This window comes from Rhea americana, unplaced genomic scaffold, assembly GCF_003343005.1.
Source record: "Rhea americana isolate MKP2758 unplaced genomic scaffold, rheAme1 scaffold_49, whole genome shotgun sequence".
In the NCBI taxonomy this organism is placed as follows: domain Eukaryota; kingdom Metazoa; phylum Chordata; class Aves; order Rheiformes; family Rheidae; genus Rhea; species Rhea americana.
The window spans coordinates 4912337-4938396 of record NW_028186634.1 but is presented as its reverse complement, the minus strand read 5'-3'; the positions used below and the strand labels follow the sequence as shown (position 1 = coordinate 4938396).

The window sequence follows — 26060 nt, the reverse complement described above, 5'->3', positions numbered from 1 at the left end:
AAAAAGAGAAAGGAAAAGGAAAAGAAAACACACACACACACATGTAAAGTAACTCAATGTCAAATTAGTTCTGACCACTAAGCTGAGTAACTTGGCATGCCAACGGATAACTAGCTCTTCTGAAGTGCACAAGAACACTTATTTCTACAGGTTTAATAAGCTTAGAATTTAAGCTTAACATAGTCATGATGCTTACACTTTTCAGTAACAATCTCTTTTTGTTTGTCATATTCTTTTCTCAAGAAATCTTTCATCCTTTCCAAACCTCCAAAATAAGAAGAAATACAAAGCAACTTTTAATTTCATTTCAAAATGCAGGAACTGTACCATAATGCCTGTCACTACTCCTGGACTGTATGCGCTATAGAGGTACAGTGACCTTCAATGGTCACTCACCTTTGAAGATTTCATATTTAGGACAACTCTGCCTCCAGTTTGTATGCTTTATAGTAGAGAACTCACTGGAGTAATTGTTGTGACTGCAGTAAACTAGGCAATTAAATTCATTTAATCTCTCCTTTGAATCCAGTATGTTGTATTTCAGATTGTGGCCTATACTGACTGTTCTCGGGGTTCTGTTACACAATAAAATGCCTCAGGTGACTAAACCCTTTTCTTATAACAGCTTTATTTAAACATATTAGCCAAGGAATACAATATTTTCCTGAAAAATCACGGTTAAAAGTGACACTCAATGTCCCATGGTAATTCACTGTTTGTGCACTACTCATAAAATTGCTAAAAACAGATTTTCATTAGGCTTTTTATCAAAAAAACATGTAAGGTGTTAAAGAAGATACCAGGCGCCATTTACAGACAACAGAATGATGCAAATCCTGCTATCAAAACCTTTTAACAGTAGTTTAGTGGAGGATAGCAGATACTGAGGTTTTGATCATATATGAAGGCCCACTCTCTTTCCCTCATAACCATCTCAAAAAGGTGGCTCTGAATTACGGATTTTTGAGCCTCCAAATGGATTAAATTTTACTAAAACAATTTTGTTCTGAGCTTCCTTCCTGTCAAACATATGCAATTTTTCCCCTGCTCACTTGTATGCTTTCGATCAACTAATTGGGTCGACTGAAATATATCAGATTTTTAATTGACTCAAACTTAGAAATTAGCTGCTTGACTAAGTTGAATTGGATAAACTCTAGGACGCCCCTTATAACATAAATTATCCTGTGATTTTAACTGTAGTGAGAGAAATGATGACATAGTCAGCTTTCCAGAGAGCTCTGACTGTGTGAGATTATTTATGCAATCATTTGCACAACCAAAAATAGAAAACGTTGCTATTAAAAAATCCTAGTAGCAAATCACATTTACTTACTTCGTGTAACATCTAAATGTAAATTACATGTCGTAAACTACACCGACTGAAAGCTCTCCAACTAAAAATGCCTTCCAAAACCAAAATTCTCATCTACTTACATGTTAACTCTGCTACAGAAAACAAAGCGTATAGTATAAGCTGGTAGGCGCTTTGTTACTCCTTACCGGATCTGACAGCTTGTTTCTAAATCCAGATTTGACAACTAATACTATATTAGAAACAGACTTGTAACTCATAAAGTATTATTCAGAAACTTAGCAGCTGACAATGACAGCAGAGAAACATACAGAAGCCATCTGACTCAATGTATTATATAGTTCAACTTAGAGAAGTTACCATCTGCACAGCACTGATGTACTGTTTCTGTTCTACATAGATATGTGCCAGATTCAGCCACACATCACTGATATCTGCCGTTGCCTCTCTCACTTGGGCAAAAACATCACGAGCTTCACGGAAATATCCTTTATGCGCCAAGACAGCTCCTGAAGGGAAAGTAATACGTTTAGAATAAACTTCCAAGTTCATACACTACACATTTCTACCAAAGGAAACAGAATACTGCCTGAATCAAGTGTCCCATTAACAGCCRAGCAACACAGCTGTTATATGAAAGCTACTGTTTTATCCACTTCACTAAATAATGTGCGGGTCCTGCAGAAAACAATACTGTATAAACTAGAGCATGAAATATGAGAATATCATAACCTCAGACATAAGCAAAATTAAAGTCTAATGTTCACCTATGCCATTGGCAGCATATAAATTCTTTGGATCATTTCTGAGTACTTGCTTGTAGATTGCTAATGCACGGTCCTGATGGCGCTTTTCCTGCGGAAAGAAATAGAACAATCGATCCTTTCTGTAATTGGGTAATTACAAGATCTACTCAATATTTTTTTGGACTATAACATGCCAAATAGGCAACACAGAAAYTGCATTGAGTAGAGGACAGCATACCATAAAACCACACACACTACAGAAAGACGCACATTACCTTTTCTCTGTCCCTTGTGGGTTGATGCAGAGTCTGCAACCAGACATTGCCAAGAGCCAGCATGGAATAAGTATCATTTTGTGTGGAAGGTTGTTTCAATATTCTTTCAAATTTCTTCTGTCCTGGCCCCCACTCTTGTTTAGCCAAATGAAGATTACCAATTAGAGACCAAGCATCTGGATGGTCCTGAACAGAAATTCACTGTAAGTTGAAAAGCACAGTTTTCCTTTGCAAAGTTACTTTTTCAAGTACAAAATGTTGGGGACAGAGGGAGGGGGAAGCTTTTTTTTTTTTTTTTTTTGAAGTACAAAGAAATAAATCAAAACAGATTACAGTTCTCTTTATATGCTGATGTGATCAAACAAAATAAACTGCAATACAAGGTTAATAAAAATGAAAGTGTTAAGTTAGTATTTCAAGTGTTGCAACTTAAAACACTTAAAGGGTTACAAACCTGATTTATCTGAAGTGCTTCTTTAAACCAATCAGAAGCCTCATAAAAATTTCCTTTATCTCTAGCCATAGCTCCCAAGCGCAAGTAGCCTTGAAGAAGAAGGGGGGGAAGGGAGAATATCATTGATCAGGATCAGGAAACAGTTCAAACATCTCAAACAAGAAAAAAATTGGCCATGCATTAATTTCAAAAGTAATCTTTTTCTTGATCTGCTCAGGACAGTAAGCACCGAGACACCTTTCATATTCTATCCACAAAAAGACATACTATGTAAAAAGTTGCAAATTTTTAGAATAAAATATTTTAAAAGCTTTTAACTGGCTTCAGAAATTACAGACAACTGAGGAATCTCAGAGAAAGAAGGATACATCAGTTACATAAATTTCCTCCCTCCACCTTACACAGCTCTCCCTTCTCTGCAATCCTTAGGAAAACTATTGGTTAGCTTAAGCAACTGGCCATGGTAGGCAAGCAGGGCAAAGGCTATAATTAGATTTGGGCATGCCCTGTGTGCTGCAGCTTGCTAAGCAAAGACTACCTCCTCTCCTTTGCAATAAATACCACAGGTCAGCGGCTTGGGGACAAGCAGAAGAACAGAGTGAGGAAAAATCATCCCCTCACCCTTCCTACCTGCAGAAAGGGAGGGGGAAAAGAAAAATAAAAGTGCCCTAGCAGCTGCACCAATACTCTCAACAGCTGCTCTTCCCTGGAAGAAGGCCAAGGTCTGAGATAAACTCATTCTCCCACAGCGTTTCTTTTTCTACTGATGCAGTCAGGTAAAGTTACAGAGGCAGGGCATATCAAGAGGATGACCTTGACCGCACCTGAGTTGCAAGGTGATAAGGCTTTGGAGAAAGGCAGAGGGTAAGGGAGAAAAGGCATCAAATAAAGACACGATAGTTTTGCAGCAGTTTGCAGTACAGTATAAATTACCAATACTTGGGAGGCTTAAGGTTGGAGTATAAGAGAAAATGTAGGGTGGGCAAATAGGCCCCAAAACTACCATGAAAAGAGGTGAAGACAGATATAAAGAGACCAGAAAACACTCTAACTGCGAAGATCTCTGGTATTTTAAGGACTGTTGAACTAAAATACCAAACACTTCTTACAATCAACGTAATTAGGATGTTCTCTTAAAATGTTTTTATACAGCTTTTCCGCTTCATGAAATTCACACATCGCCTCATACAGTCTGGCAAGGTTATAGGACGTTGTTACAGAGATAGCATTGTAATAATGCTCATCATGTTCAGCTTCTGCTTTTGCACGATCCAGTGATGCCAAAAAATATTTCTAAAGCATAAGAAGAAAAAAAGAATAAAGCACTCCAGAATATTCTTAAAGGAAAACTTCTGAGTGATCAAGAAGTTCAATTCAGACTTTGAATAACTACATACCTTGGCTTCTCCTAGGTTTCCGAGTCTGAAGTGCAGAGCACCCACATTATTCAGAATCTCAGGTGGGACATCAGCCTGCACTTTCTCTTGTAGAATGCGTGTGGCTGTTCCATAGGCTGACAGTGCACCCTTGCAAAGAAAAAGAGCATGGATGAAAGAAAATAAGATGAAAAATTCCATGCACTCTGACTAAATGAACATACAATTCACTCACTGTATATTAAAAATACCTGTATATCAGTCTGTTCTAGAATTTGTGCTAGTTCAATCCATGCTTCCACATCATCTGGATATTGTTCTGTCACTTTCTTCAAATGACCCTGAGAAACAGCAGAAAATAATTACACCTCTTTGTGGACGCATGAATTCTTAAAACAAACCTCAAAAGGAAAGAGCTATGGTTTTAGCCTCTACACTAGGAAGATTTACCATATTGTCTTCTGCAAAAGAAAATATTCAGAATATCTGATGACTGACTAAAGCTTAGTCACAAAAATTGTACTAGTTTCTTTTCCCTCACTACTGTATTTCCTGTAGAATGCAACACAGGTATAACATTTTAGGGAAGCAGCAAACACTACATACTAATGTGAAAAGTTGAATAGTAGCATTCAAAATTTGTTGCATTTATCTACCTAACATTACAGTAAAAACAAACAAAACATAAAACCAACACTGTCCTTCCAATTTAAGTTAAGATGACAAGCATCTCAGGAAATCACTAATTAATTGATCATTCTCACAGAATTTGTACATATATGGAAAGAAGTCTTCCCTTTTCATAGTACCAATATAAATGTGAGGCTGCAGCAGTTTAAGTTCCTGAAGTTCCTTTATCTAGAGCCTAGCAATAGCCCTAGAACTGACCAGAAGTTGTAGCTCTCTACAGTTAAGAGTAACTGTAATGACGACCAATACTAAATAATCTCAACACACAAGCAACTCTGTATTTACAGTAAAGTTACCCTGAGTTTTACACCTCTTATGGTACAGATAGATTTCAAGGAGCAAGTTCTATTCTTGGATGTAAAAATAAGATGCTGTCAGAATTAACATTCACCTTTGCAATATCCCGTTTCTCCTGGTCTTCTGAAGCTGCATAAAGAGATCCAAGGATTTTCATAGTCTCATAATTATTAGGATAGGCTTTCAAAACCTTTTCAAAGCATTGCGATGCATTCTCTTTGTCCCCTCGATAAATATACATTTGACCCAATCCAAAAAATGGAAGTACAAAAGAGGATGAGGCAAATTGAGTAGCCTGATAATAATATTGGAAAGCTTGATCATAATCCTCCTAATTAAAAAGAAATAAAGAAAAGGTAGCATTTAATTTTTTCACAGTTAAGAGCTGTAAGCATTTTCGTAACACAGAATATTTTAGCATATTTTCAAATGAGGCTTTTAAAAACCTCTTACCTGTACATGAAAAGACCTAGCCAGTTGGTAACAACTCTCTGCCTGCATTGCTTCAACTTCTGTATTATGGAAAGCATGAAGAGCCAAGTGTTGGACTTTACCATAATCCTGAATGACAAAAAACACATGAAGTTTGAATGGCTTCACCTTATTTATGGCCAAGCATGCTATTATTCACCGACAGCTGATGAATTTAAGAAACCTTTAGCTACAGTGCGGACTAAATTAGTACCAACAAATATGGTTTTACTGGTTACTATTCCTTCCTCTGTACCATATTTTAAAACCTGAGGCGAGGGGGAAAAATCCCTTAGGACTCCAAGGTAAGCTTGAATTAAAAACTAAGTGTGTCTTTTCCTATCTTTCTTGGGAAACACAAGTTGTACAAGCAGTTCCATATTATACACCATTTAGCCTGACAAAATGAGACTGAATCTAACAGCATTYAAAGTACAACCTTTCAATCACAAGGCATTCAACCTTTGCTGTTCAAAGGTTGTCAAATATGTGATGTAAAATTCAAGATCTCTTACCTTCTTGAAGAAGAAGTGATTAGCCAAGTGATTCAGCACCATTGGATTACTGGGATCAATCGTATAAGCCCTAGAAAGGAGCTGGACACCATTCTTGATGGAATCAGCCTAGATGAAAGATCGACAGGCATCAGCAACATCTTAACAGCTGTATTAATCAATATCTTCAAAGCTATTTTTCAGTCCAGGCAGCAGTAGGAACTCTGACAAACTCCTTGCTAGGTTCACAGAAAAAAGTAAATTTAGCAACAAGATTTTTTCCCCTGCATGGTTCATACAGATGGAAAATGGGAGACGAAGCCCAGCGATGGAGAAAAGCCAGCCAGGACTTTCTAGAAAAAAAAAATTTTTGACTTGGTCTCCTCTGGTATTTATCACATTACTGATCATAATTAAAAAGGAAGGCTATCAAGGGTGCAAAGCACCCTTCTACTGTTCAATATCCCTAGCTACTATTTGGCTTAGGCTTCTTCACAGAAGTGAAAATATTCTTCACATAAGTGAAAATATTCTCATGTTCTTCAGACATTTAAGAACTATTAGAACTTGAGAAAAAATACAGCAAGTTTTCTGTGTTTACATATAGAAAGTATTACATCAAGTTATTTTCTTCTGAACAATTTCCATTTTGAAGGAAGCTTTCCATGGGTATACACTTGACTTAATCACAATTTCAAATCTGTAACTGATACAAAAATTGCTATTTGGGACATGTACGAGATTTTTATCACAAGTGAGTCATCTTAGATCTGTGTTTATTTGCCAACACTGCCACCAAAAATGATATCTAGTAATATGTAACATCTGTGCTTTACATTACATTACCAGCAGAAAGCTATCTTACTGAATAGATGAGGTTTTATGATGTTGAGACACAAGAGACTGTCATCCTTCAGGCAGCTAGAAATATGATTTCATCTTAAAAAGGCATAATTTTTCCAAAGTTATCACAACAATATTGAATCATTCTTATCATTAGCTTAACTACCAAAGCCAAGAGATGCTGAGTGAACTCATTCCTTGAATTTAGTTGAAAGAGTCAAAAATAAAGAAACAAAAACACCAAAAAACTTCATAAAAAACATAAGATAGCAGGTTTCACTACTTTCTTCCTCATGAAATTAAGACCTCACTTCAGAATATTTTCAGTTGATCGCAGTTTTAGTACTCACAATGCATTTGTCCAAATTATTCATGCAAGTCTAAAGTTTCCTTTAAACCCCATCATTTTGTAAATTAACTATTTTTTTAAAAGATATTTTGTTAGTAGAGAACGTCTAGAAAGCTATGTGTTCTCTAGAAAGCAATGCTGAGATCACACTCAACATTTTAGCAACACAGTTATGTAAGAAAGGTTCCCCTATTCCCACCTTGGATCTTTGAAGATCCTCCCTACCCCATTAACTTTTCCAGCTAGTTCAGATTCACTAGCTCAGACCTTATGATCCCAACTAAGCTCTGCCATGATATATAGTGATACATCTAGGAGGCAGGATCACTACTTTACTATGATTTCAGCAAGTTAAAACCAGTAAACCAAAAAATAGTGAGGAACAAAGTGTCACATGTGCCAAGGTAGCTTTAATATAAACTTCCAGATAAGTATTGAATTTATGTTCTGTAAAGCCCTAAAAGCTCAGGACTAACCTCGTAAGACTACCTCTTTTATCCTGCCCTTGCTGCTAGTGTGATGCTCTTTCCAAGAATTCCTAAAGCTGCGGAACAGACCTGCCATTGAGAGTGAGGTCTCCAAGTATTTGGGACTTTCAGAGCATCCGAGTCCAAACTGATCCAGCCAGCCTTCAAAGAGTCACAAATGACTAAGTAAGGCTGGCTATTATACACTGCTCATCTGAGTAAGATTTTGAAATCAGCATTTTTTTTAAGTGATTGGAAATGCATTCACACATCTAAACAAGCGTTTTAATTTTAATTAAAATAGTTAACCTAGCATGAGTCTTCTGCCCTTAACATCTCAATAAGCAAGAAAATTGAAGATTTTTAACAACAGCAGGGAAAGTTATTCAGTGTGTGTGCTGCTCACATCTTAAGTATAGATATATAATATCATTCAATAACGACACTGATTGAAACAATTTRTCACCCCTTTCAAAAACTGGAGTACTTTTCAAAACATTAAAATTTTGCCTTTTAATATAAAAAGAAAGTGAAGTGAGTATGGCTTCTAGTTAAGTCAGACCCACCTCTTTATTATTGAGTTCCAGAACAGCCAGTCCAACCAAAGCCCCTACGCATTTTGAATTTAGCTCCAGAGCCCTGCTGAACGCCAAGCGAGCTTTTTCCAACTTGTTCAGTTTCACGAAGCAGTGGCCCATACCTAATCGAACCTCAGCTAGAGAACAAGATGACATCATTCAGAATCCCAAATTTTTCAACTTTATGACTGTTTTACATTCTGGACATCAACTAATGTGGAGACAGTGTTTTTAATACTTCTTGAAAGCCTGTAAAGTCATGTAACAATTTGCTGTTTCTAAAAGCAGACTCATAGACTTGGCAGCAGATTAAACCTTAGCAGTTTAGTAAGATTTTATTTCTTYCTGCTATCCAGAACATTGGTCTGTATCTCTGAAAGACTCAAATATTAAACAAATAGAATATTATCTTTATAGAAACATAGTCAAAAATAGAGAAAGGCATTAAGAAAACTGTTACGAAAGATCTGAAAATTTAGGTAAGTTCAGCTGAGACTAAGCCTTCAGAAAACACAGGCAAATAAACAAGTCAGCTAGACATTTCTCCTTAAGTGATTAACTGATTCCATTTATCTTCCTCTAATTTCCATGATCCCATACAGATGAGCTAATCCAAACAATTCACATCGCATTGCTCTTTCAGGCTGCACACAGACTAGGAATACGGAAACATTTTTATACATCAGTTTCTCGTGTGTGTGTGTGTGTGTGTGTGTGTGTGTGTGTGTGTGTGTAGAGTGAATGAAAGCTTTTATTTTTTTAAATAAAGCTTACATTTCCAGATTAAGTTCTGCAGCAATGATTCCTATGCTAAACCAATTACAGAAATGCATTACAGAATTACAGAGTATGCATTAACTTCTTAATAAATTATTTTTCAGGAGGATTATGGTAAAATATACCACAGCTCTCCAGAAACTTTAGAGTATTTATAGTCTTTATAGAAGTATCCTGAAATACTTCTATTATTTTTAATAATGTGCCTAGCATCTACAGCTGCTATTGATAGCTTTCTCAGATTTTGGCATTGCAAAATAGGTAGGATTTTACATCTTGATTCTTGAAACATATTCCTTTGTTATTAGTGCTATTACAATATGACATAGCTTTTTTAACTCTTATTCCAAAACTTCACAGATAGGTTCTGCAACATTCTCAAACAGCATTTTTTATTTCTATCCAATTTTGATTTCTCTTACATGCAACTTCTAATTTGCTATTATCTCTTTAAAATGAAATAATGAGGAAAAAAAGTAAAGCATTTCTTCAAACACAACCTCCTCCAGCAATGACAAACTACTGCAAGTCAAATTTCTGAACTCTTTCAGTTTATTTTGTGACAGATATAGATCACAAAAAATCCCTCGAGTATTTGAATTAYGAAGACTAGCTTCAGGCTTGAGTAAATCTGCAAAAACCCTTCCACTAGCAAACACTTTCCATCTTACCTGGACATCCCGGATTGGTGCGCAGTGCTTTCTTATAGTAGGCAAGGGCTCCTCTGTAATCTTTCTTGTTGAAGGAAATGCATGCTTTACCTTTTATAACATAAAAATTATAAATAAGTCGGTTATAAATTAGAAGCTGATAAGCACTATTTTGTGTATTTGTGTAGTACTGATGCTCAAAAATTATAATTAAAATAATTAAAAAAAAGATGAAAATTCAGACAGCTACAAATATTTTGGTGTCTTTGATGATGCCAAATGTACCACAAATCAAATATAGATATGTGTTAAATTTACATTTTTCCAGTTTTCTGAGTAGAATTAATTTTTTCTGTCCTGGTCCACAAGAAAGAAATTTGCTAAGACTAGCTTCATTAGTGAGCACAGAGAAATACTGGTGTTACAGACTTCTGACCCTTCACTACTCAAAACATCCTCACCTTAGACAGACCAGATAGCTTCATTGGTATCATCAGGGCAAGGCAAGTTAGGCTGAATTTAGGTCTGCAATGTCAGAAGATGCTGGCTAGGACTCCATTTTCTTCTGACTTTCTCCCTATATATACTTCTTGAATCTAAAGTAATCTCCAAGCAACACAGATATGCATACATTTCTGGTCAAAACCAGATACTTCTTTATTGCCTTGCTCACCTCACTATCTACATATACATCCCTTTTTACAGACACAATCCACTCCCGGACTCAACTGGAGAGACCTTTTTTTTTTCCTTCTTAAAAAAAAAAAAACAACAAAAAAAAACACACACACACAAATAACCATAAATTCATACCGAGAAGGGCTGGAATATTATTTGGAGATTGGTTGAGCACAAAATGGAACTGTGCATCAGCTTGGTCCATCTTATCACCTTCTAGAAGACAGAAACAGGCTCTTCCCAACAAGTGATTCTAGATGAAGGAAAAAAACATATTTCCACTAGATTTATCTTTGTAAAATATGAAGATTAGACCACAAGGAAGATTAGCCAGTTATGCTGTAATGCTTTCTCTGATAAATTTACTTCTCTTGCAGCAGGAAGCAAAAATAAGAAGTGATTTCTAAAATTCACATGCTATCTATCAAAAAAGTAAAAAAAAAAAATAAAAATAAATCTCCCAAAAACTAACCAAACACTAACCAAAAAAATGTCACCAACATACTCGTATCCTCCAAGCTAGAAGATTAATTATTCCTGGTGGCAACGCACGCATTTGAGATACTCACAAGATTTATTTACATGTACTACACTATCAGACTTTGAAGCCTGAGCAGTTTCTATCTTCCCTTTAGTGATACAATACTTGCTTTCTTTAGAAAGAAGTTTCAGATTTACAAGAGAACATATGCTGAAATTAAACTTAAAAAAAGAAATAATTTACAAGTATGGATATTTATACATATTTTGTTTTTACCTGATCATACATGATAATTTTGTCAGCCATAGTATACAACAAGGTAGCTTGTGTAATGAGCTCCTTCTTGTTATCTTTGTTCTTTTCCTTTCGAGCCTGCTGTACATAGTATGCTGCCAGAGTATCCAGACATGTCATTTGATCTTTTTCATGGTCTCTATAGTCCAAGTTACCATCTATGCGTGCAGCTTCCAAGAGCTTCACAAAGTCCTCTGTTTTTCCTTGTTTGTAGTATTCCAGCTATAAAACACACAGTTTTAACAGAGAATATTATTCCAGTGAGTATCTAACATACCAAGTTGATATTTTAAGTGTAAAAGAGCTTCTCCTTCCAAAAAGGACATAAATATAGGGATAATTAGAAAAGGGGATTCTGATATGAGCAAATAATTCCCTATTGTAATCCCAACTTATTATTTCTACAAGTGTTCTGTTACTTTTATCCAAAAAAATAATAGTCTTTCATTATTCAGTTAATGCTAATGACACCAGTGGCCTACTAGAGCAGCAACTCTGAATTCACGCAATGTTTTGGTCTCCTACTGATAAGGTAAGCAATGAGCACTCTTATGGATGACTACAATCCTATAGACTTCTGGTACAGAAAAAGTAGCATACCTACATGCTTAATTACTCCTATGTGACTACACCTCTTTTACTGACAATTATGTATGTTAGAACGCAGAATCCAGCTTCACGTTAACTACAGTAAAAAATATAAGTTCTCTTGCCAAAAATGCAGTATCAGTTCATACAGGAAAGAATGGGATACCAAATCTAAAAATTATTCTAAACAGCAATAAATATCACACAGGAATATTACATATTCAGAACTGAAAACACATCCAGCACTCTAGGCTAAATGATCTATATATATATTAAAAAAAAGTCTCTCTGCTGAAAAGCAACATAGTGGTGTCCTAAGCTACTTAAAACATCAGTAAAAAGAGAATAGTAATATTACATAACCATAAATCAAGATTTGGCAAGTCCAAATTTGATATACCAGCTGTAACTTAGAAAGTTCTAAAAAAAGCATAAGGTACTTTGCTACATAGGACAAGAAATGTGGAAACTCCTTATTTCTTTCAGCATTTCCAAAGACCTGTTCAGATCATCCCTCAAAGCTGGTTATTTCTGTTCTACAAACATTACTCAAGCTACCACGATCCCTTACTAATGACTGAATATCATTGTTCATTTCATATGCGCAAGTTTTACAATTACATAGAAGCAAAGAAGCAATTGGTTTCCTCTCTTAACCTTTTTGTGCATTTCACTATACCTTTTATAGTACAGATACTGTCCTTTGATTATACACTTCATAAAAAAAAAGCACAACTGAGGAACCATGTATCTTAAAAAAATAACACAGTAAACCTTAAGCAGTACTGAAAAAGATGAAATTAATGTGCATATGGCAAATGAAAAATATCTGATGTAGAATCAGTGACATAATAGCCTAATTAAGTTCCAGCTCAGAATTGTTATTTCTGGTCACAAAAGGYAGGAGAAACGACTATTTGAATATATACTAACCGCTAAGGCAATCCATATGTGCAGTTGAGTATGTTCCTGTTTCAGTATACTTATAACTTCATCCCCCTCAGGTAACTGATCGAAGTCAAGCTCAATAACCTAGAATCAAACAATACATATTTTAATATTCATAATACACAATACTTTTTGTGAAGCATTAAAAATGCTGTTTACCATTGAGCACAAAGCATGCTGGACATCTCAAAGCACAAAACATATATAATCCTTTGTGTTTAAACAAGGTTGTTGTCAAAGAGGAGATGATGATTTAATTTATTCTACACAAACGTGACAGTCTCACACAAATAAAATAAAAAAAAGGTAACCTGATGTTTAGGATACCAGTCTGGGGGAATAAACAAAGATGCTATTTCAACTTCTTTCACCAAAGACTTTCAGCTCAAAATTTACCCAGTTCRACTAATAATCAATTAATCAACTTGACTGTACCCATGTCGCTTTAAGAGGTGCTGAATCTCTAAAACACTTCCTACAGGTAGCACAGAGATCCAGGACACAATCAGACTCTTCAAGTAACCAGATATCAAGGAATCAATATCTATGACTGATCTTAGAGTCTTTAAGTTATTTGTCAAATCATACTTATGCCCAAGAGAATTAACAGGTTACTGAAGTGACAAACATTCTCAAGAGTGGACTAAATTTCTGAATGTTAACCACCAGTCATCATGAGCAAATGGGGTCAACAACTTTCACCATGCAATCATTATTTTGCAAGTATTACACAGGTCAATCTACTCATCTGATATGCAAAATGTGGAAAAAAGAACAGATATTCCCAACCATCTCAACTGAGATAGCTAGGGATGCAACTTAACCACCTGTTAGTTCACTACCTACTCAATCATGCTGCCTTTGATATTGGTTATTTATGTTACTAGTGAACTTTAGAGCAAGAAAGTGGTGCACCTGCACCTGGTCAGGTCTCCCCATTAGCAACGCAGAGACTTACTCCAAAGATTGAGTTGGAGCAATTCAGTTTATAAGTTTTTCATAATCAAAACCTAACACCTTATCAGAGCAYACCAGGGGAAATAGTTCTGTCACTACTGTTTTTAGCCTGAATTTGTCTTGCACAGTAGATCTTGTTTGATAGACAATGGTGTTTTTAAATGTAGCAAATCCCAAGCTATAAACTAAAATACTCATGAGAAATAGACAACGCCAACAGAAGTAAAAAAGTGCGAAAGTTTAAAAAGGCAGTTGAAAAWTTTATATTTTCACAGCAATTTTTAGCAATTAACCCAGAACGTCAAAATCCAAGTACTACTACCCATAACTTGAAGAACAGTAACAATTTCAATTACTCCTGTCAAAACCTGGAAAAGWAGTTCTTGTCACAGAGAAAAACACTCTCCCACATGTAACCTACAGTAAGCAAAACATACCAGTACCTTTTAAGATTTAAAACATACAACATCAGTTTTACTGAAACTTCATGGTGAAGTACAGGCAAGTAGCTAATACATATGGTCACAAAAAGTATTCTCCAACCTACAGATAACCCCATTTCACCACTTAACTTAATAAAGGTTTTGCACCAGTATATGTTGTGGTAAGCTAACTTCAAACTTTACTAATATTGTGTGAATTCCCAAACATTTCTCTTAAATTTCTTTAATCTTTGTGCCAGTTACCTTAAATTAGCCAGGAATATTACATTGCTAAAACTACACTGTAGTCAACTTTACTRTATAGACCAAGTTTCCAACCAGTGTCAATATGGTCATGTAGGAACACATGCAGTTTAAGTATCAGTACAGACTGAAAAAGAGTCGGGGGGGGGGGGAGGGATTTAGTTGGACAAGGCTAAGGTACAGAAGCACAAACTAAAGAGCAGCTACAGTTCCCCGCAGCGCCTTCACTCCTGAGAGAAGCAGATGTTCGAAGCACGGAACACGGATGTTCGAAACAGGGAAGCACCGAGGGACCCCGGCTGACTGCTTCAAGCGGCTCCCCTTCCCCAGCAAGCCACAGGGCAAGGATGGGGAAGCTGTGGCGTGGGGAGCAGAGAAACCTTGCACGGAGAGGCACCGGGAACGGTCGGGCAGGGTTTCTTTCTACACAGCGAAATGCCGCTGACCGCAGCTGCTCCCAGCCCAGCGAGCAGCGGCGACAAACGCCCGCGCCCCGGCCCGCAGCACGCTCCCCTCACCCCCACCCCGGGACCAGGCCGCGCCACCGCCTCCCGGCCCCCACTCGCCTCATCGGTATCCCGCAGCGGGATCTCGATAGACCCCCGCGACATGATGGCGATGGCGACGGCGCTGCCCGCCGAGCTGCCGCCTGCCGCGAGCACGCAACGGCCGCCGCGCGCGCCCACTTCCCCCCGCACGCGCCGCCTGACCCGGACGTGCTCGGCGAACGGGCCGCCGCGGGAGGGGTGGGCGGAGCCTGCCGCGCCGCGGCGAGCCAATCCCAAGGAAGCGCGAGCCCGAGGGCCGCCCGGGGGGCGGGCGTTGAGACCTGGCGCCTCGGGGCCCTGTTGCCGCGGCAACGCCGGCGCCGCGGGCGCCCCCTGAGGGAGCGGCGGCGCGGACTCCCCCCCCCCCCCCCCCCCGCCACGGCCGGGCGGAGCGGCTCGAGCCTCCGCCGTTCAAACACCAACGGTCCCCTCAGGGCAGAACGAGGGGCGCATGGAGGAGCTGTCCACAGCTGTTAGCCCCAGCAGTAGGTATCACAGACTCGCTGTGGAAATATGTACATACATATTCAAAAAACACCACAAAATAACAGATAATGTAATGCATCCATACACACACTGATACACAGAAGAGGTTTACACTCATTTGTTCTTCGGTCCTGAGACCACAACTCCCTCAGGCCCTGCCCCCGAAGACCCTGATTTCCAGCTGAACACACTCAAATGCGTGTTTTTTTTTTTTTTTTTTTTTTTTTTTGGGGGGGGGGGAAGTCCTGTCTTTATGGAACAGCAATTACATATTTGAATATATATTATTCAACCAGTTCTGAAAAGTGTAGTAATATATATATACAGCTATAGACAGATATAGCATATGTTAGTCACAGTTTGGCCAGCTCTTTATTTTCAGATTAGTGGGGTTTTTTAAATTTACAAATAATGAAGCTATGATTCTTCTTTGATAAAATTTTTGACTCTGAATCTGGACCCTGATCCTGGAACTTGTGTGTTGGACAGGCACATTCAGAGCACACAGAGCACATGCACAGAGGTGCATGAGTAAAGAAGTTACAGAATTGGGTTCTTGTATTTTCTTCCCTCAATTATAACTGTAGATGCATTGATACAGTTGTGTAAACCATGGCACACAAAGCAACATAAGATCAATCATAGTTGTTTCTGAAGATGCACTAGAGAAAAAAAAAAAAAAAGAGGGAGACTTAAAAGCTCCAGCAGCATATTTTTACTAAAAAGAAAAAAAAACTGTGACATATTGCTTATAGTTTATTGAACCCTAAGCAAACATAAGTTTGTCTTGTAGCTAACAAAACAATATCACAAGTATTAAAATGCTATATTTAAAATCTAATTATAAATTACTATAATGCTATTATAGTAGCAATGACTTTTTGCAATGTCATATGTTCTCTGTTGTAAAAGCTAGTAATATTTTTGGTAAATAATTTAATATTTTGAATCTGAACTTTTGATTACTGATTAACACAGTAATTACTCTGAACTGAATTGCCTAGTCCAATGAAGTGTAACTAGCATTGCATCTCCTCCTGAGGCAGATCTGAGTAGATATGTGCCTTAGATAATGCTTGGAGAGAAATTTTTTTCATGTGGCTGGAAAATTGAGTGACATTTATATTAATAGATGGAATAAAAGAGCATGCTTCATAAAAAATGGCTGGAGGAAAATTAAATAATTGTGTTTATTTTTTTAAACTAAAATATGCCAGGGTCATGCAGAGCAAGATGCTAATAAAGTTCCTTGGCCTTTTTCTCATTTACAGCCAATTTTCCACAAATAATCTACTTGTTAGATATTATAATAATTAACACCAAGGCAGTTGGGACTAAGACACCTAAGCAGTCTGTTCCTAAGGCTTTTGTTCACCAGTTAGTTTCTGTAGTAAACTAATTTTTCTTGTGGAAAAAGATATGCTGTAATCCCACATAGACTAAATATATTTTGCATAGTTTTTGCTTATAAAATAATAATTGCATATGGATGGCACAGCCAGTTTGAAAGAAATATTTTACAGGGTCAGGTTTAAATTAAGTTAAACAAGGAAAATACCATTCTTGCTTACTGAGTGTGAATCCATTAGAAACATTAATTTAGGTAAGTTTTTTACAATTTTATTATACTACTACTCAGCAAAATCTCTATTGAATTGTGTATTTTTTGAAGCAGGAAGACTCCTCTCCATATATATGATAACAAAAAGTTACTTCCAGTTATATAAAGCCTTTAACATATAAAATATTGTACTACTGAAAAAAAGCATGTATTTTTAATGCTTAGGAACATTCCAGAAAATGTGACTTGTTTTCTCTTCCTGTCTTTTGGGTTTAGTTCATTAAAAGTAATCATGACAATTTAAATTACTACTTTAAAAATTAGATTGTAAAATGATATTAAAAATGCACACTGATAAGAAATAGTTTAGAGCAAGCACCTTGCATTTTATGCTTTCTGTAAGCAGTAAAAATAACATTTAAAAGCATTTCTTCTGCAATTTCTTCTTCCTTGAAAGAGGCTGTGTAGGCACTTCTTTTTATAAGCCTTTTTCAGGAAAGGAAATTGAGCTTAACTAAACTCCTTAAATAAAAAAGGCCTCTACTTGCCTGTGCACTGCTCTATGCAAATAAACTATTCCTTGTATTTGAGATGTGCATGCTTAAGTAAATAGGCCTCTACTTAAAACAGGTGGATAGTCAGGGCAAGGTATTTTAGTAGCAGTTTCTTTGATATTGGTTGCTAAATTTAATTTAATAAAATAAGAGTAACAAGAGGGATAGGGATTTTAGAAATGTTCAAAGTATAAATTAATTACATTCTAATGGAATGAACCATCACTTCAGTAGTCACCTGACTACTTTCCATTCTGACTATGGAAAAAATAAAGTGCTATTACATAGTGTTTGGTAAAGCTTAGAGTTGTGTGTCAGGGAGCAGCAAGGGCCAGCTGCTCCCTGAGGGCAAGGGAGCTGAGGGGAACCCCACTGCCAGGGTCCAAACCTACAGTACTCAAGATAGGCAAGCAGGACACCTGAAGATGGTGGCCAGCTCTGACCAGAAGTCCAGGTCCTCAGCAATAAAGCAGGTCCAAGATCAAGCCAGAAATGCAAGTCAGCAAGGCAGGGTCAGAATCAGGTCTGATGATAGCCAGCAGGTTCAGACACAGGCAAGCAGCCTRCAGGCAGAACCACAGCAGCAAGGAAGGTCTGAGGTACAGCCAGATCAGTGGGGTCCATTGCCAGGCAGGGTGCTAAGGAGCAGCRCTCCTACAACACAGCTCAGAAACAAAGTAAAGGCCTCAGGCTGAGCTTAAATGGGATCTCGTGCTTGTGGGTGGGGGCCCCAGGTGTGCTGATTGGACTATTAAAGCTTATTATTGCACTCAGTGGCCTAATATTRTGTATGTATTTTGAAGATGTGATATTCAGATTAAGCAAAATGCTCTTTGTTTTACAAAGTGTAAATACTGAAGTTAATAGATATATTGTGAAGCTTAACAGAATGGTAGCTGATTGCTTTAGAGACTATAAAGCTAGCTGTGCAGCTAAAACTTGTTACGGTAAGGAGTTAAAAGCTTTTGTTTTGCTAGTGTTGAAGGCATATAGTAGAGAAAATAAGCTGTGTTAAATGTATGTTGAACAGCATTATGTATTTTATTTTCATTTAGGATTGGTTATTTTTCAATAAAATACAAAATTTAACAGGAAGGAACTGTAAAAGTGGATGATTGTTCCTGCTTTAAGCTAATGCTTTAACTAAAGATGTATTATGTTTACTGACTAAGAAACACTTTGTATAGCTACTAAAAATATATTCTTCTATGCTGTCAGGGAGATTGATGAACAATGAATTACTAAATGATATATTTAATTTGAACAATAGTTACCTAATATACAGAAATGCATTTAGCAAAGCCAGATCTTTTTCTTTTGGTGAATGCTTTTTCAGGGAATCCAGAAAAAGAGAATCACCAATTTAGAGTGTATATCAGAAACTTAATAGGACAAGCATGGATTATACGAAGTCTTGGTGGTATCAGATTAAATTGCAGTATTGAAATGATAACAAAAGAAAGTATTACTGATAGCTATAGATTGTTTACTAAGAAGTATTAGTATCTTAAAAATCTTATCAAATTTATTCTTAACTAAAATTTTCTAGGCTTATTTGTGATGGATTTCAGGAATYTGGGCATTCTAAATTCTACCTGTTTTATAATATTTTTTCCAAAAAAATTTTGCATGTCTGTAGAGCAAGAGGAGAGTTATTTATTTATTTAAAAGTGGTGGAGAGGGAGAGACTTCACTAATGTTTTTTGCCAAAGCTTTTTTCCACGAGGGTTCTTCAGGTTTGATGTAAAGTCATTTGAAATGATTTTTCTAAATAGAGATCAATATGACCTAAAGGTTAAACAGAGCAATTATTAGCTAACCCAAAATGTGATGATGAGATCTATCATCTCCTTCATCTTCTAGTGATGTAAAAATACATATTTATTATAAAATTTTGTTTTGGTAGAAAACTTAGAGAAATTTGCTTAGAAATTCTAGTGAGATAATTTGAAAAGCCTTTCTCCTGGTAAAACTCTCTGGATTCAAGGGAATGTTATTGTGTACTGATAATTGAAATTAAGAAGAGACATAAGAATAGGTACAGAAAGCAATGCTGTCTGTTGCTATAATTGCCCTTTTGAAAAGTAGTGATGATGCTAGAGGGAAAATGTTTAACTCTAAAATACCTTCTCCTTACTTTGTGTCACTGTTAAAACACTCCCTGAATTTTGTGCGTGTGCTTAAAAAAAGCCTAGACTTTTTAACAGAAAGTTTATGGAAGGGGAAACAAATTATGCAAGCAAGTACTTGATACAGAAGTCAGTTCCAAAAATAACAGTGAACACTTGTGCTGAAATTCTCAGAAAGGATGAAGCCTGAGAATCGGCCCAAAGATAAAGAAAGCTTTTGGGAATATGTCAACAAATCTTTGTTTCCTGGTGTGGTTGTTTCTAATGTCCATTTCATTAACATGACTTATAATGTAAACTACCTCTTGACTTCTATACTTAGAATTCAGATAGGAAAAAAAAAATCTTTTTCTCGTCCCTAACATTTGTACTCTCTTCTCTGATGTTTTACTTTCTTCTATGTCTCCTTTCCTTTTCTCTTCTACATTGCCCTTCTACATTGTTGGGTTTAAGCACTTGAAATGACCATGTTTATACAGAGCAATACCCTTACTTTTTGTGGGCAGAGCACTCTCCTGCAAAATGAGATCTTAAAGATCTGTTCAATATCCTGTGACTGCAAATAACCCCCAGTCTGAGCTTTTTTTATGTATGTATAAAGCACTTATATCAATCTGTTTTGCAGCATACAGAACTCTTCTGAAAATATAACCTGTTTCTACTGAGCTTGAAGACATCAAGAATAAAACCCCAAGTCTGTGTGAGGGCGGGGGGAAAGTGGAATATCATGGATATTGCAGAAACTCGGTATGATTTATTTTCTTAATTCATTTTCTGGAAAGAGGTTTTTAAAAAAAAATCTTGTAACTGTTAGTCTGGCAAGGTCAAAGATCTGGCCTATGTTTGGAGATGTCAAATTTAAGGCACTACAGGCAGTAACAAGACTTGACAGTTTTAAAATGCTTTGCAATTGCTCCCTATGTAGATGTTCTTAATATCTAACTGTTTAGATGTTAATAGGAGATCCAAGTTTGAAAGCTGGAATCCATTGTTAACTTATTTTGAAACCTGTTCTCTTACTATTTTTCTAAGTAAACACACAAAGCTTTTAAAAAGCTGATTCCACAGTCTTTTAATGATCAATTTTATAGTGAGAAATGCCAAAATAAATAAATGTTTAATGACAAGAAAGCTTGTAGAATGAGGACTTAAAACTTTTCCTTTTATAGGCCATTTATCAATATCTACATTGTTCCAAAATTTTGCTAAATCTAGGAAGCAGGATCCTGTATAATTAAGGAATAAACTAAGGTGTATTTTACAAGGTAAGATGCAAGCAATTTCTAAAAAGTAGCAAGCAAACATAAGGAGGGACATACTTGTGGTGGGGAGAGAGGGGAGAATAATAGTTTAAGAAACTTAGTTCCTTTATCTGTTCTCTTATTAACAAACTTAGATCTTCGTGGATGTTTCTTTTTATCAATAAAGGATTAAAAAAAAATGTTAGCTGCAGATTGAGAATTAGTCCAAATCACAGCATTAATTGTCAAAGAGATTGAGATTTTATTAAGGTCTACTTTCTGTACTCACATTTTATTGTTTTCATATAGTCCTCCCCACTTTTGAAACATGTTTTGTTAACATCTGTTGCTCAGGTTTTGTTGAAGCCATTAATTTTGGCTGGTCACAGTAATAACTGTAGGCTGGGGGAGGAGAAGGAAATCTTTGTATGGGCAAAAAAACAATGTTAAGGTTTTGAATTTTTTTCTTGTTTCTTCCTCTCTCAAGATGGAAACAATTACTCTCTTGGAATTAATTACTAGCGGTGCAGTAGATATATTTTTTGTAATGTAATTCATCCCAAGAGGAATAGGTAGACTTGAAGTTGATGACAGTGATTCTATATAATGTCTTAATATGCGTGTTAATAATGGAAAGGGATTTTTAAAAATCATTTTAAATATGGAAAAAAAATCAGTCAAATTACTTTAAAGCTCTGGTGTAATTGTGCAATGTGTGGCTAGCACTGAGCTATTCACTTTGAGAAATGTCAGTTTTGTATTTCTTTTTGCACTTCATGTGTTTATTTCTATATTTTTCTCAGAAGACCAGGAACATTTTGTTCAGTTATTTGAGAAGTAGTGTGGCTAGATGCCATACTTGAAGACTGTTTTCATACCTCCTATCAACATGTAGTTTAAGTTTACAATTAACTTGATGCATGCAAGTAGAGCCATTGATTTGTAACTTGAATTGGCACGTGTCTAGCAATCCTTTTGAAATAAGGCCTCAGATTGGAAGGGAACCAACACCTGTTATCAGCCAGAAGCATGCTCATTTTAAGATGTAAGAGGGTATTTCGTACTAGCTCATTAGAAAATTTAAAACTTATTTCCATACATTGTTCTGAAGGTTCTTTCTTGCTCAAATTCTAGTGCTGTATGACAAATGGATAACAGTGCTGTGTAAGTAGCAATGAATATCTGTTTAACAGAAGTATTTTAACAAAGTATTTTAACAAAACAAGTGTCATGAACTGTAACTTCCCACAGGCAAGTCACAGTATTGGGAGTGGGGGGATAAACAGTTTTGTCTGAAAATAATGTACAGTTGTATATTGCCAAGCATTCCTTTCCCTCTTTTCAAGACACACTTTTAAAATATMATTTTCTGATACATCAGGGTGTGATAATACAGATCCTGGACTTAATGCTCACAATGCATGTTGTTAAAGGAGTGTAGGCTGTAGCTCAGAAGAGTACCAAACTGCCAGAGCAGAAAGACTGTATTGCAAACTGCCAGAAAATTCTTGTTTTGAATATTAATAGGACTGTATCTATCATTCCCCAAATGAGTAAGACCTTACTAGTGTGAAGAATGAAACTGGCCTCTCTCAGGATGCTGCATATGGAGTTCAGCCTGAAGTTGAGATGTGATTTTACTTGCCAAAGGGCACTACTGTCCCAAAGTCCTCTGCCACTGGAGTTGCCCTCCATGATGCAGTATGTTTATAAGTAAAAGTATGTGTTTCTATCTGCAAGCTCAGCCTTGGATGTAAAGCAAGCTGTGTTCTTTCCAGCTTGCACATCATCACCATTAATAGAGCTACTGCTGGAACTTGGTCAAGAATTCTGTTGATTCAGGAGCCAGGAAAGAAACTCCCAGAACTATGTTGCCTCTGTAAGGATGAGTAAAAGTTTATTTATATCAGTCAAGTGACTATGAATGCCTACAGATCAGATCATTTAAATGAAGGAAGATGCCATTTTCACTAGTTACTCTTTCTGATTGTTATCTTGCTGGTCATAAGATGGCTTCTGTTTGCATCTTGGTAGACTGCTTTGCAATGTCAAGGCATATATGAGCATTCATAGTCTACTGGAAACAGAACTTGTGAAAGAAACACTTTTAATTAGTTTATAATTAAATACTGCTCAAGCATATATGCTTTATGTCAATAAAATATAACACAGAACTTTAGTACTGAGCTAGATTTCTCATGTAGGCAAAATTGGTAGATACAGTACATTTGACAGCTGTGTGACTCAAATTTGAAAGACCAGGTATACCTCCTAGATTCCCATTTTCTTGAAGATAAGTATATTTTTTAATATTAAAAGAGAGCCCCCCCCCCTTTTTTTTAACAGTAGCAAGGGCTGTTGTGTTTTCTAGTATAATCTTTATATTAAAAAGCTTCTTCACTTATCTGTACCACTTTGAGTGAAGCCTACATATATGGAGTATCATTCTTGCATTCAGGTGTTTGCTTAATTTGTCTTAAAGTCTGTAGTGATGAAAATTCTTCACCTCTCATAGCTATCAGTTTCATTGCTTAACTTTCTTTGCTGTTAAGACTTTCCTGAATGTTTAGCTTGAATTTCCCTCACTGAAATTTAATTCTGTTGTCTTGTATTCGTCAGTACCCAGAAAACTTGTGTTGTTACCTTTCTCTTATGTCACTGTACTTCACACCATGGGCATGTAGATGGAACAGTCTATCTGGTCCTTTGTAAACTGATGCTGCATCATGAAAGGCTTTTATACACTCTAATAGGAGTGCTGAAAACACTGAAAACTTTGAATTTACATACATGTAAATGATGTCAGCTTCTGCAAAATTTCTTTTAATAAATATTAACCCTTATTTAAAAAAAATCTGTATTGTCCTTCAGGAAAGGTCAGTGATGGTGATTTGTTATGAAGTATTTTTACTAATTAACTAAGGAATATGAATCAGTTTAGTATGGTCTCTTAATGGTCATTGAAATAATGTAGGAATATAAAAGCGAGGGAGAGAAAAGTAAACTGGAACACAAATTTAGCAACAGTATATCTAACATCTTCTGCAAAACGTTTCAAGGATTGGACAATATTAAGCCCTGGAGAAAAGAATCATTTTGCTTAAAAGTTAAGTTTAAGTAGACTGAAAAACTTGAATGGAAATCTTTGACTTCCCTCTGCAAAGTTTTATAACAGATGTAATAAAGCTCCATCCTCATACAACTGAGAAACTTTGAAAATAGCCAATCGTGATCCTGACAAATGAATCATTTGGAGAARCTGGCTTCGTGTTCTAATGCATCTTAACTGTGTCTTAAAAGCCTGTGTAGAACCTGCCAAGGGTTAATAAGAATAAATTGTACAGAAATCCTTTCTTTAAAAAAGATAGTAAGTTAACTGGGTTCTTTTGTCTGTTACTATCACAATTTTGTACATGTCAAAGTATAGTTCAGGCAGCTGGAGATGGATGGCTGCTGAATTCTTTTGATTACTCTGATCTTCCAGGTTTGGGAGATTCAATCTTACCCTTTTTAATCTCCTCTAAGTGACCTGCAAGGACCTGTTACTGTAGCAAAGAAGCCTCCGATTTCTCTGTGGAGCTTTTATAGGCTCTAGATGGGGTTTTCCCAGATCTTCAAAGGCTCTGCTAAAGCTTGCTGAGATCTTACCACACAAGGTAGGAGAGACCTGCTTTGAGCTCAAATATGTACCCTCTCCAAACTTATCTTGTCCTCTGCCATAAACCAAGAGATTCAGCCTAATACACTGATGAGAACGTAAGAGAGCAAGAATATTTTTCAATTAAAGTAAAAYTTCCTTCATTTATAGGAAGAGTGTGAAAACATGCACATAATGCAACCTCACAATTTTTCTATGCAAATAATCAAGCAGTGTGAGTATCAGCAGAGGGCAGTATTGAGGTATAAATAGAGGTACTTAAAAAAAATGTTGGCATGTGTTTTCAGTTTTCCTTTTTAGAGCTACAGAATAATTTAGGATGCAGGGGATCTCTGGAGGTCATTTGTTCTGATCTTCTGATCAGAGAGGGCCGAATTCCAAGTTAGATCCAACTAGAATGGTAATATCTCTGAATTTTCAGTTATTCTATACAGCTTGGGATCAGGTTAGTTTTCCCTCCAAACCACCGTCTTATCCAATTGTGAAACTGGATAGAAAGCATGCCCTATGCTGAAGTGTATTAACTGGTTAATAGTAGAAAAATTGTTTAGCCATTTTTGTTTACAAAGTCAGAAAACATTTTTTTTTAATAAGTACTAATTTGTGTTCTTGGGAACTTTATTAAATAGGACTTTTTTTTTTCAGATGCTTTCCTACAGGTATTTTGTCCCTTACTTCTGTAAGGCAGGATTGATCAGCATGGTTGTATCTATGCAAGTTCTATTGAAATAATTTTTGCTGTYGTGGATTTTTTAATATGGGTTCTATAGTATTTCCTTCTCAATATGATGATTTTTCTGCTCTCTTACTAGAGACTTGAAATAGACAGTGACAATGTGATTTTTTTAAAAAAAAATGAATATCGATCTCCCATTAAAATTTTTTTCAAGATGTATTGTACTGAATCTGTGTACATATTTATTAAAATTTGATGCATCTCCAAATCACTAAGTTTTATTAAGGACAATTTGGTGGACTGATGAATTTTGTAGGATGCAGCATTTTCCTGCAGCTTATGCAGTTCTGTAATACCTTTTCAAGAATATACTTGAGATAAAAGTGCAGACTTCTGAGCTGTGGAACAACTGCCTATTATAAAATACCAAATATAATGGTATGTTAGGGAGTTTACTGACATAAAAACACTTCTGACATTTATTTAAACAATTTAAGTGAACTAACAAGTTGCATAATTGATTTAAAGACAAATGTTTTGCTAATACTTTCAGTCTGAGAAGCAGCTTTGAAAGCTTTTTACCTAAAATTCTCAAGTCTACCCTGGAGCTTCCCGAATTTTGTCTCAAACCATCATCAAACTGCAAAGTTTGTTGTGAGTTACCAAACATGTACCATCAAATTCCTAAATTTAAATACGTGATGATGCAATTACATATACCACAGCAGACTGCAGAATGTGGCCTGAGTGATCTTCTGTACTGCTGTTTGGGAACTGCTGGTGTAGGACACTG

General features: G+C 36.3%; 1 protein-coding gene across 1 annotated transcript in view; it reads right to left on the bottom strand.

Moving 5' to 3' along the window:
* CTR9 (CTR9 component of Paf1/RNA polymerase II complex) overlaps positions 1-15142 on the bottom strand; it is a 23182-nt gene extending 8040 nt beyond the window's left edge. The window contains exons 1-16 of the mRNA XM_085317237.1: positions 14981-15142; positions 12757-12855; positions 11218-11457; positions 10596-10713; positions 9804-9893; positions 8344-8492; positions 6140-6247; positions 5607-5714; positions 5248-5484; positions 4418-4507; positions 4188-4316; positions 3900-4083; positions 2791-2879; positions 2337-2522; positions 2083-2170; positions 1676-1824 (exon numbers count right to left, since the gene is read on the bottom strand). Of these exons, the coding sequence (XP_085173363.1) occupies positions 1676-1824; positions 2083-2170; positions 2337-2522; positions 2791-2879; positions 3900-4083; positions 4188-4316; positions 4418-4507; positions 5248-5484; positions 5607-5714; positions 6140-6247; positions 8344-8492; positions 9804-9893; positions 10596-10713; positions 11218-11457; positions 12757-12855; positions 14981-15025 (2109 nt within the window). The 5' untranslated portion in view covers positions 15026-15142. The remainder of the gene's footprint in view (positions 1-1675; positions 1825-2082; positions 2171-2336; positions 2523-2790; positions 2880-3899; positions 4084-4187; positions 4317-4417; positions 4508-5247; positions 5485-5606; positions 5715-6139; positions 6248-8343; positions 8493-9803; positions 9894-10595; positions 10714-11217; positions 11458-12756; positions 12856-14980) is intronic.
* Positions 15143-26060: the final 10918 nt, after the last annotated feature.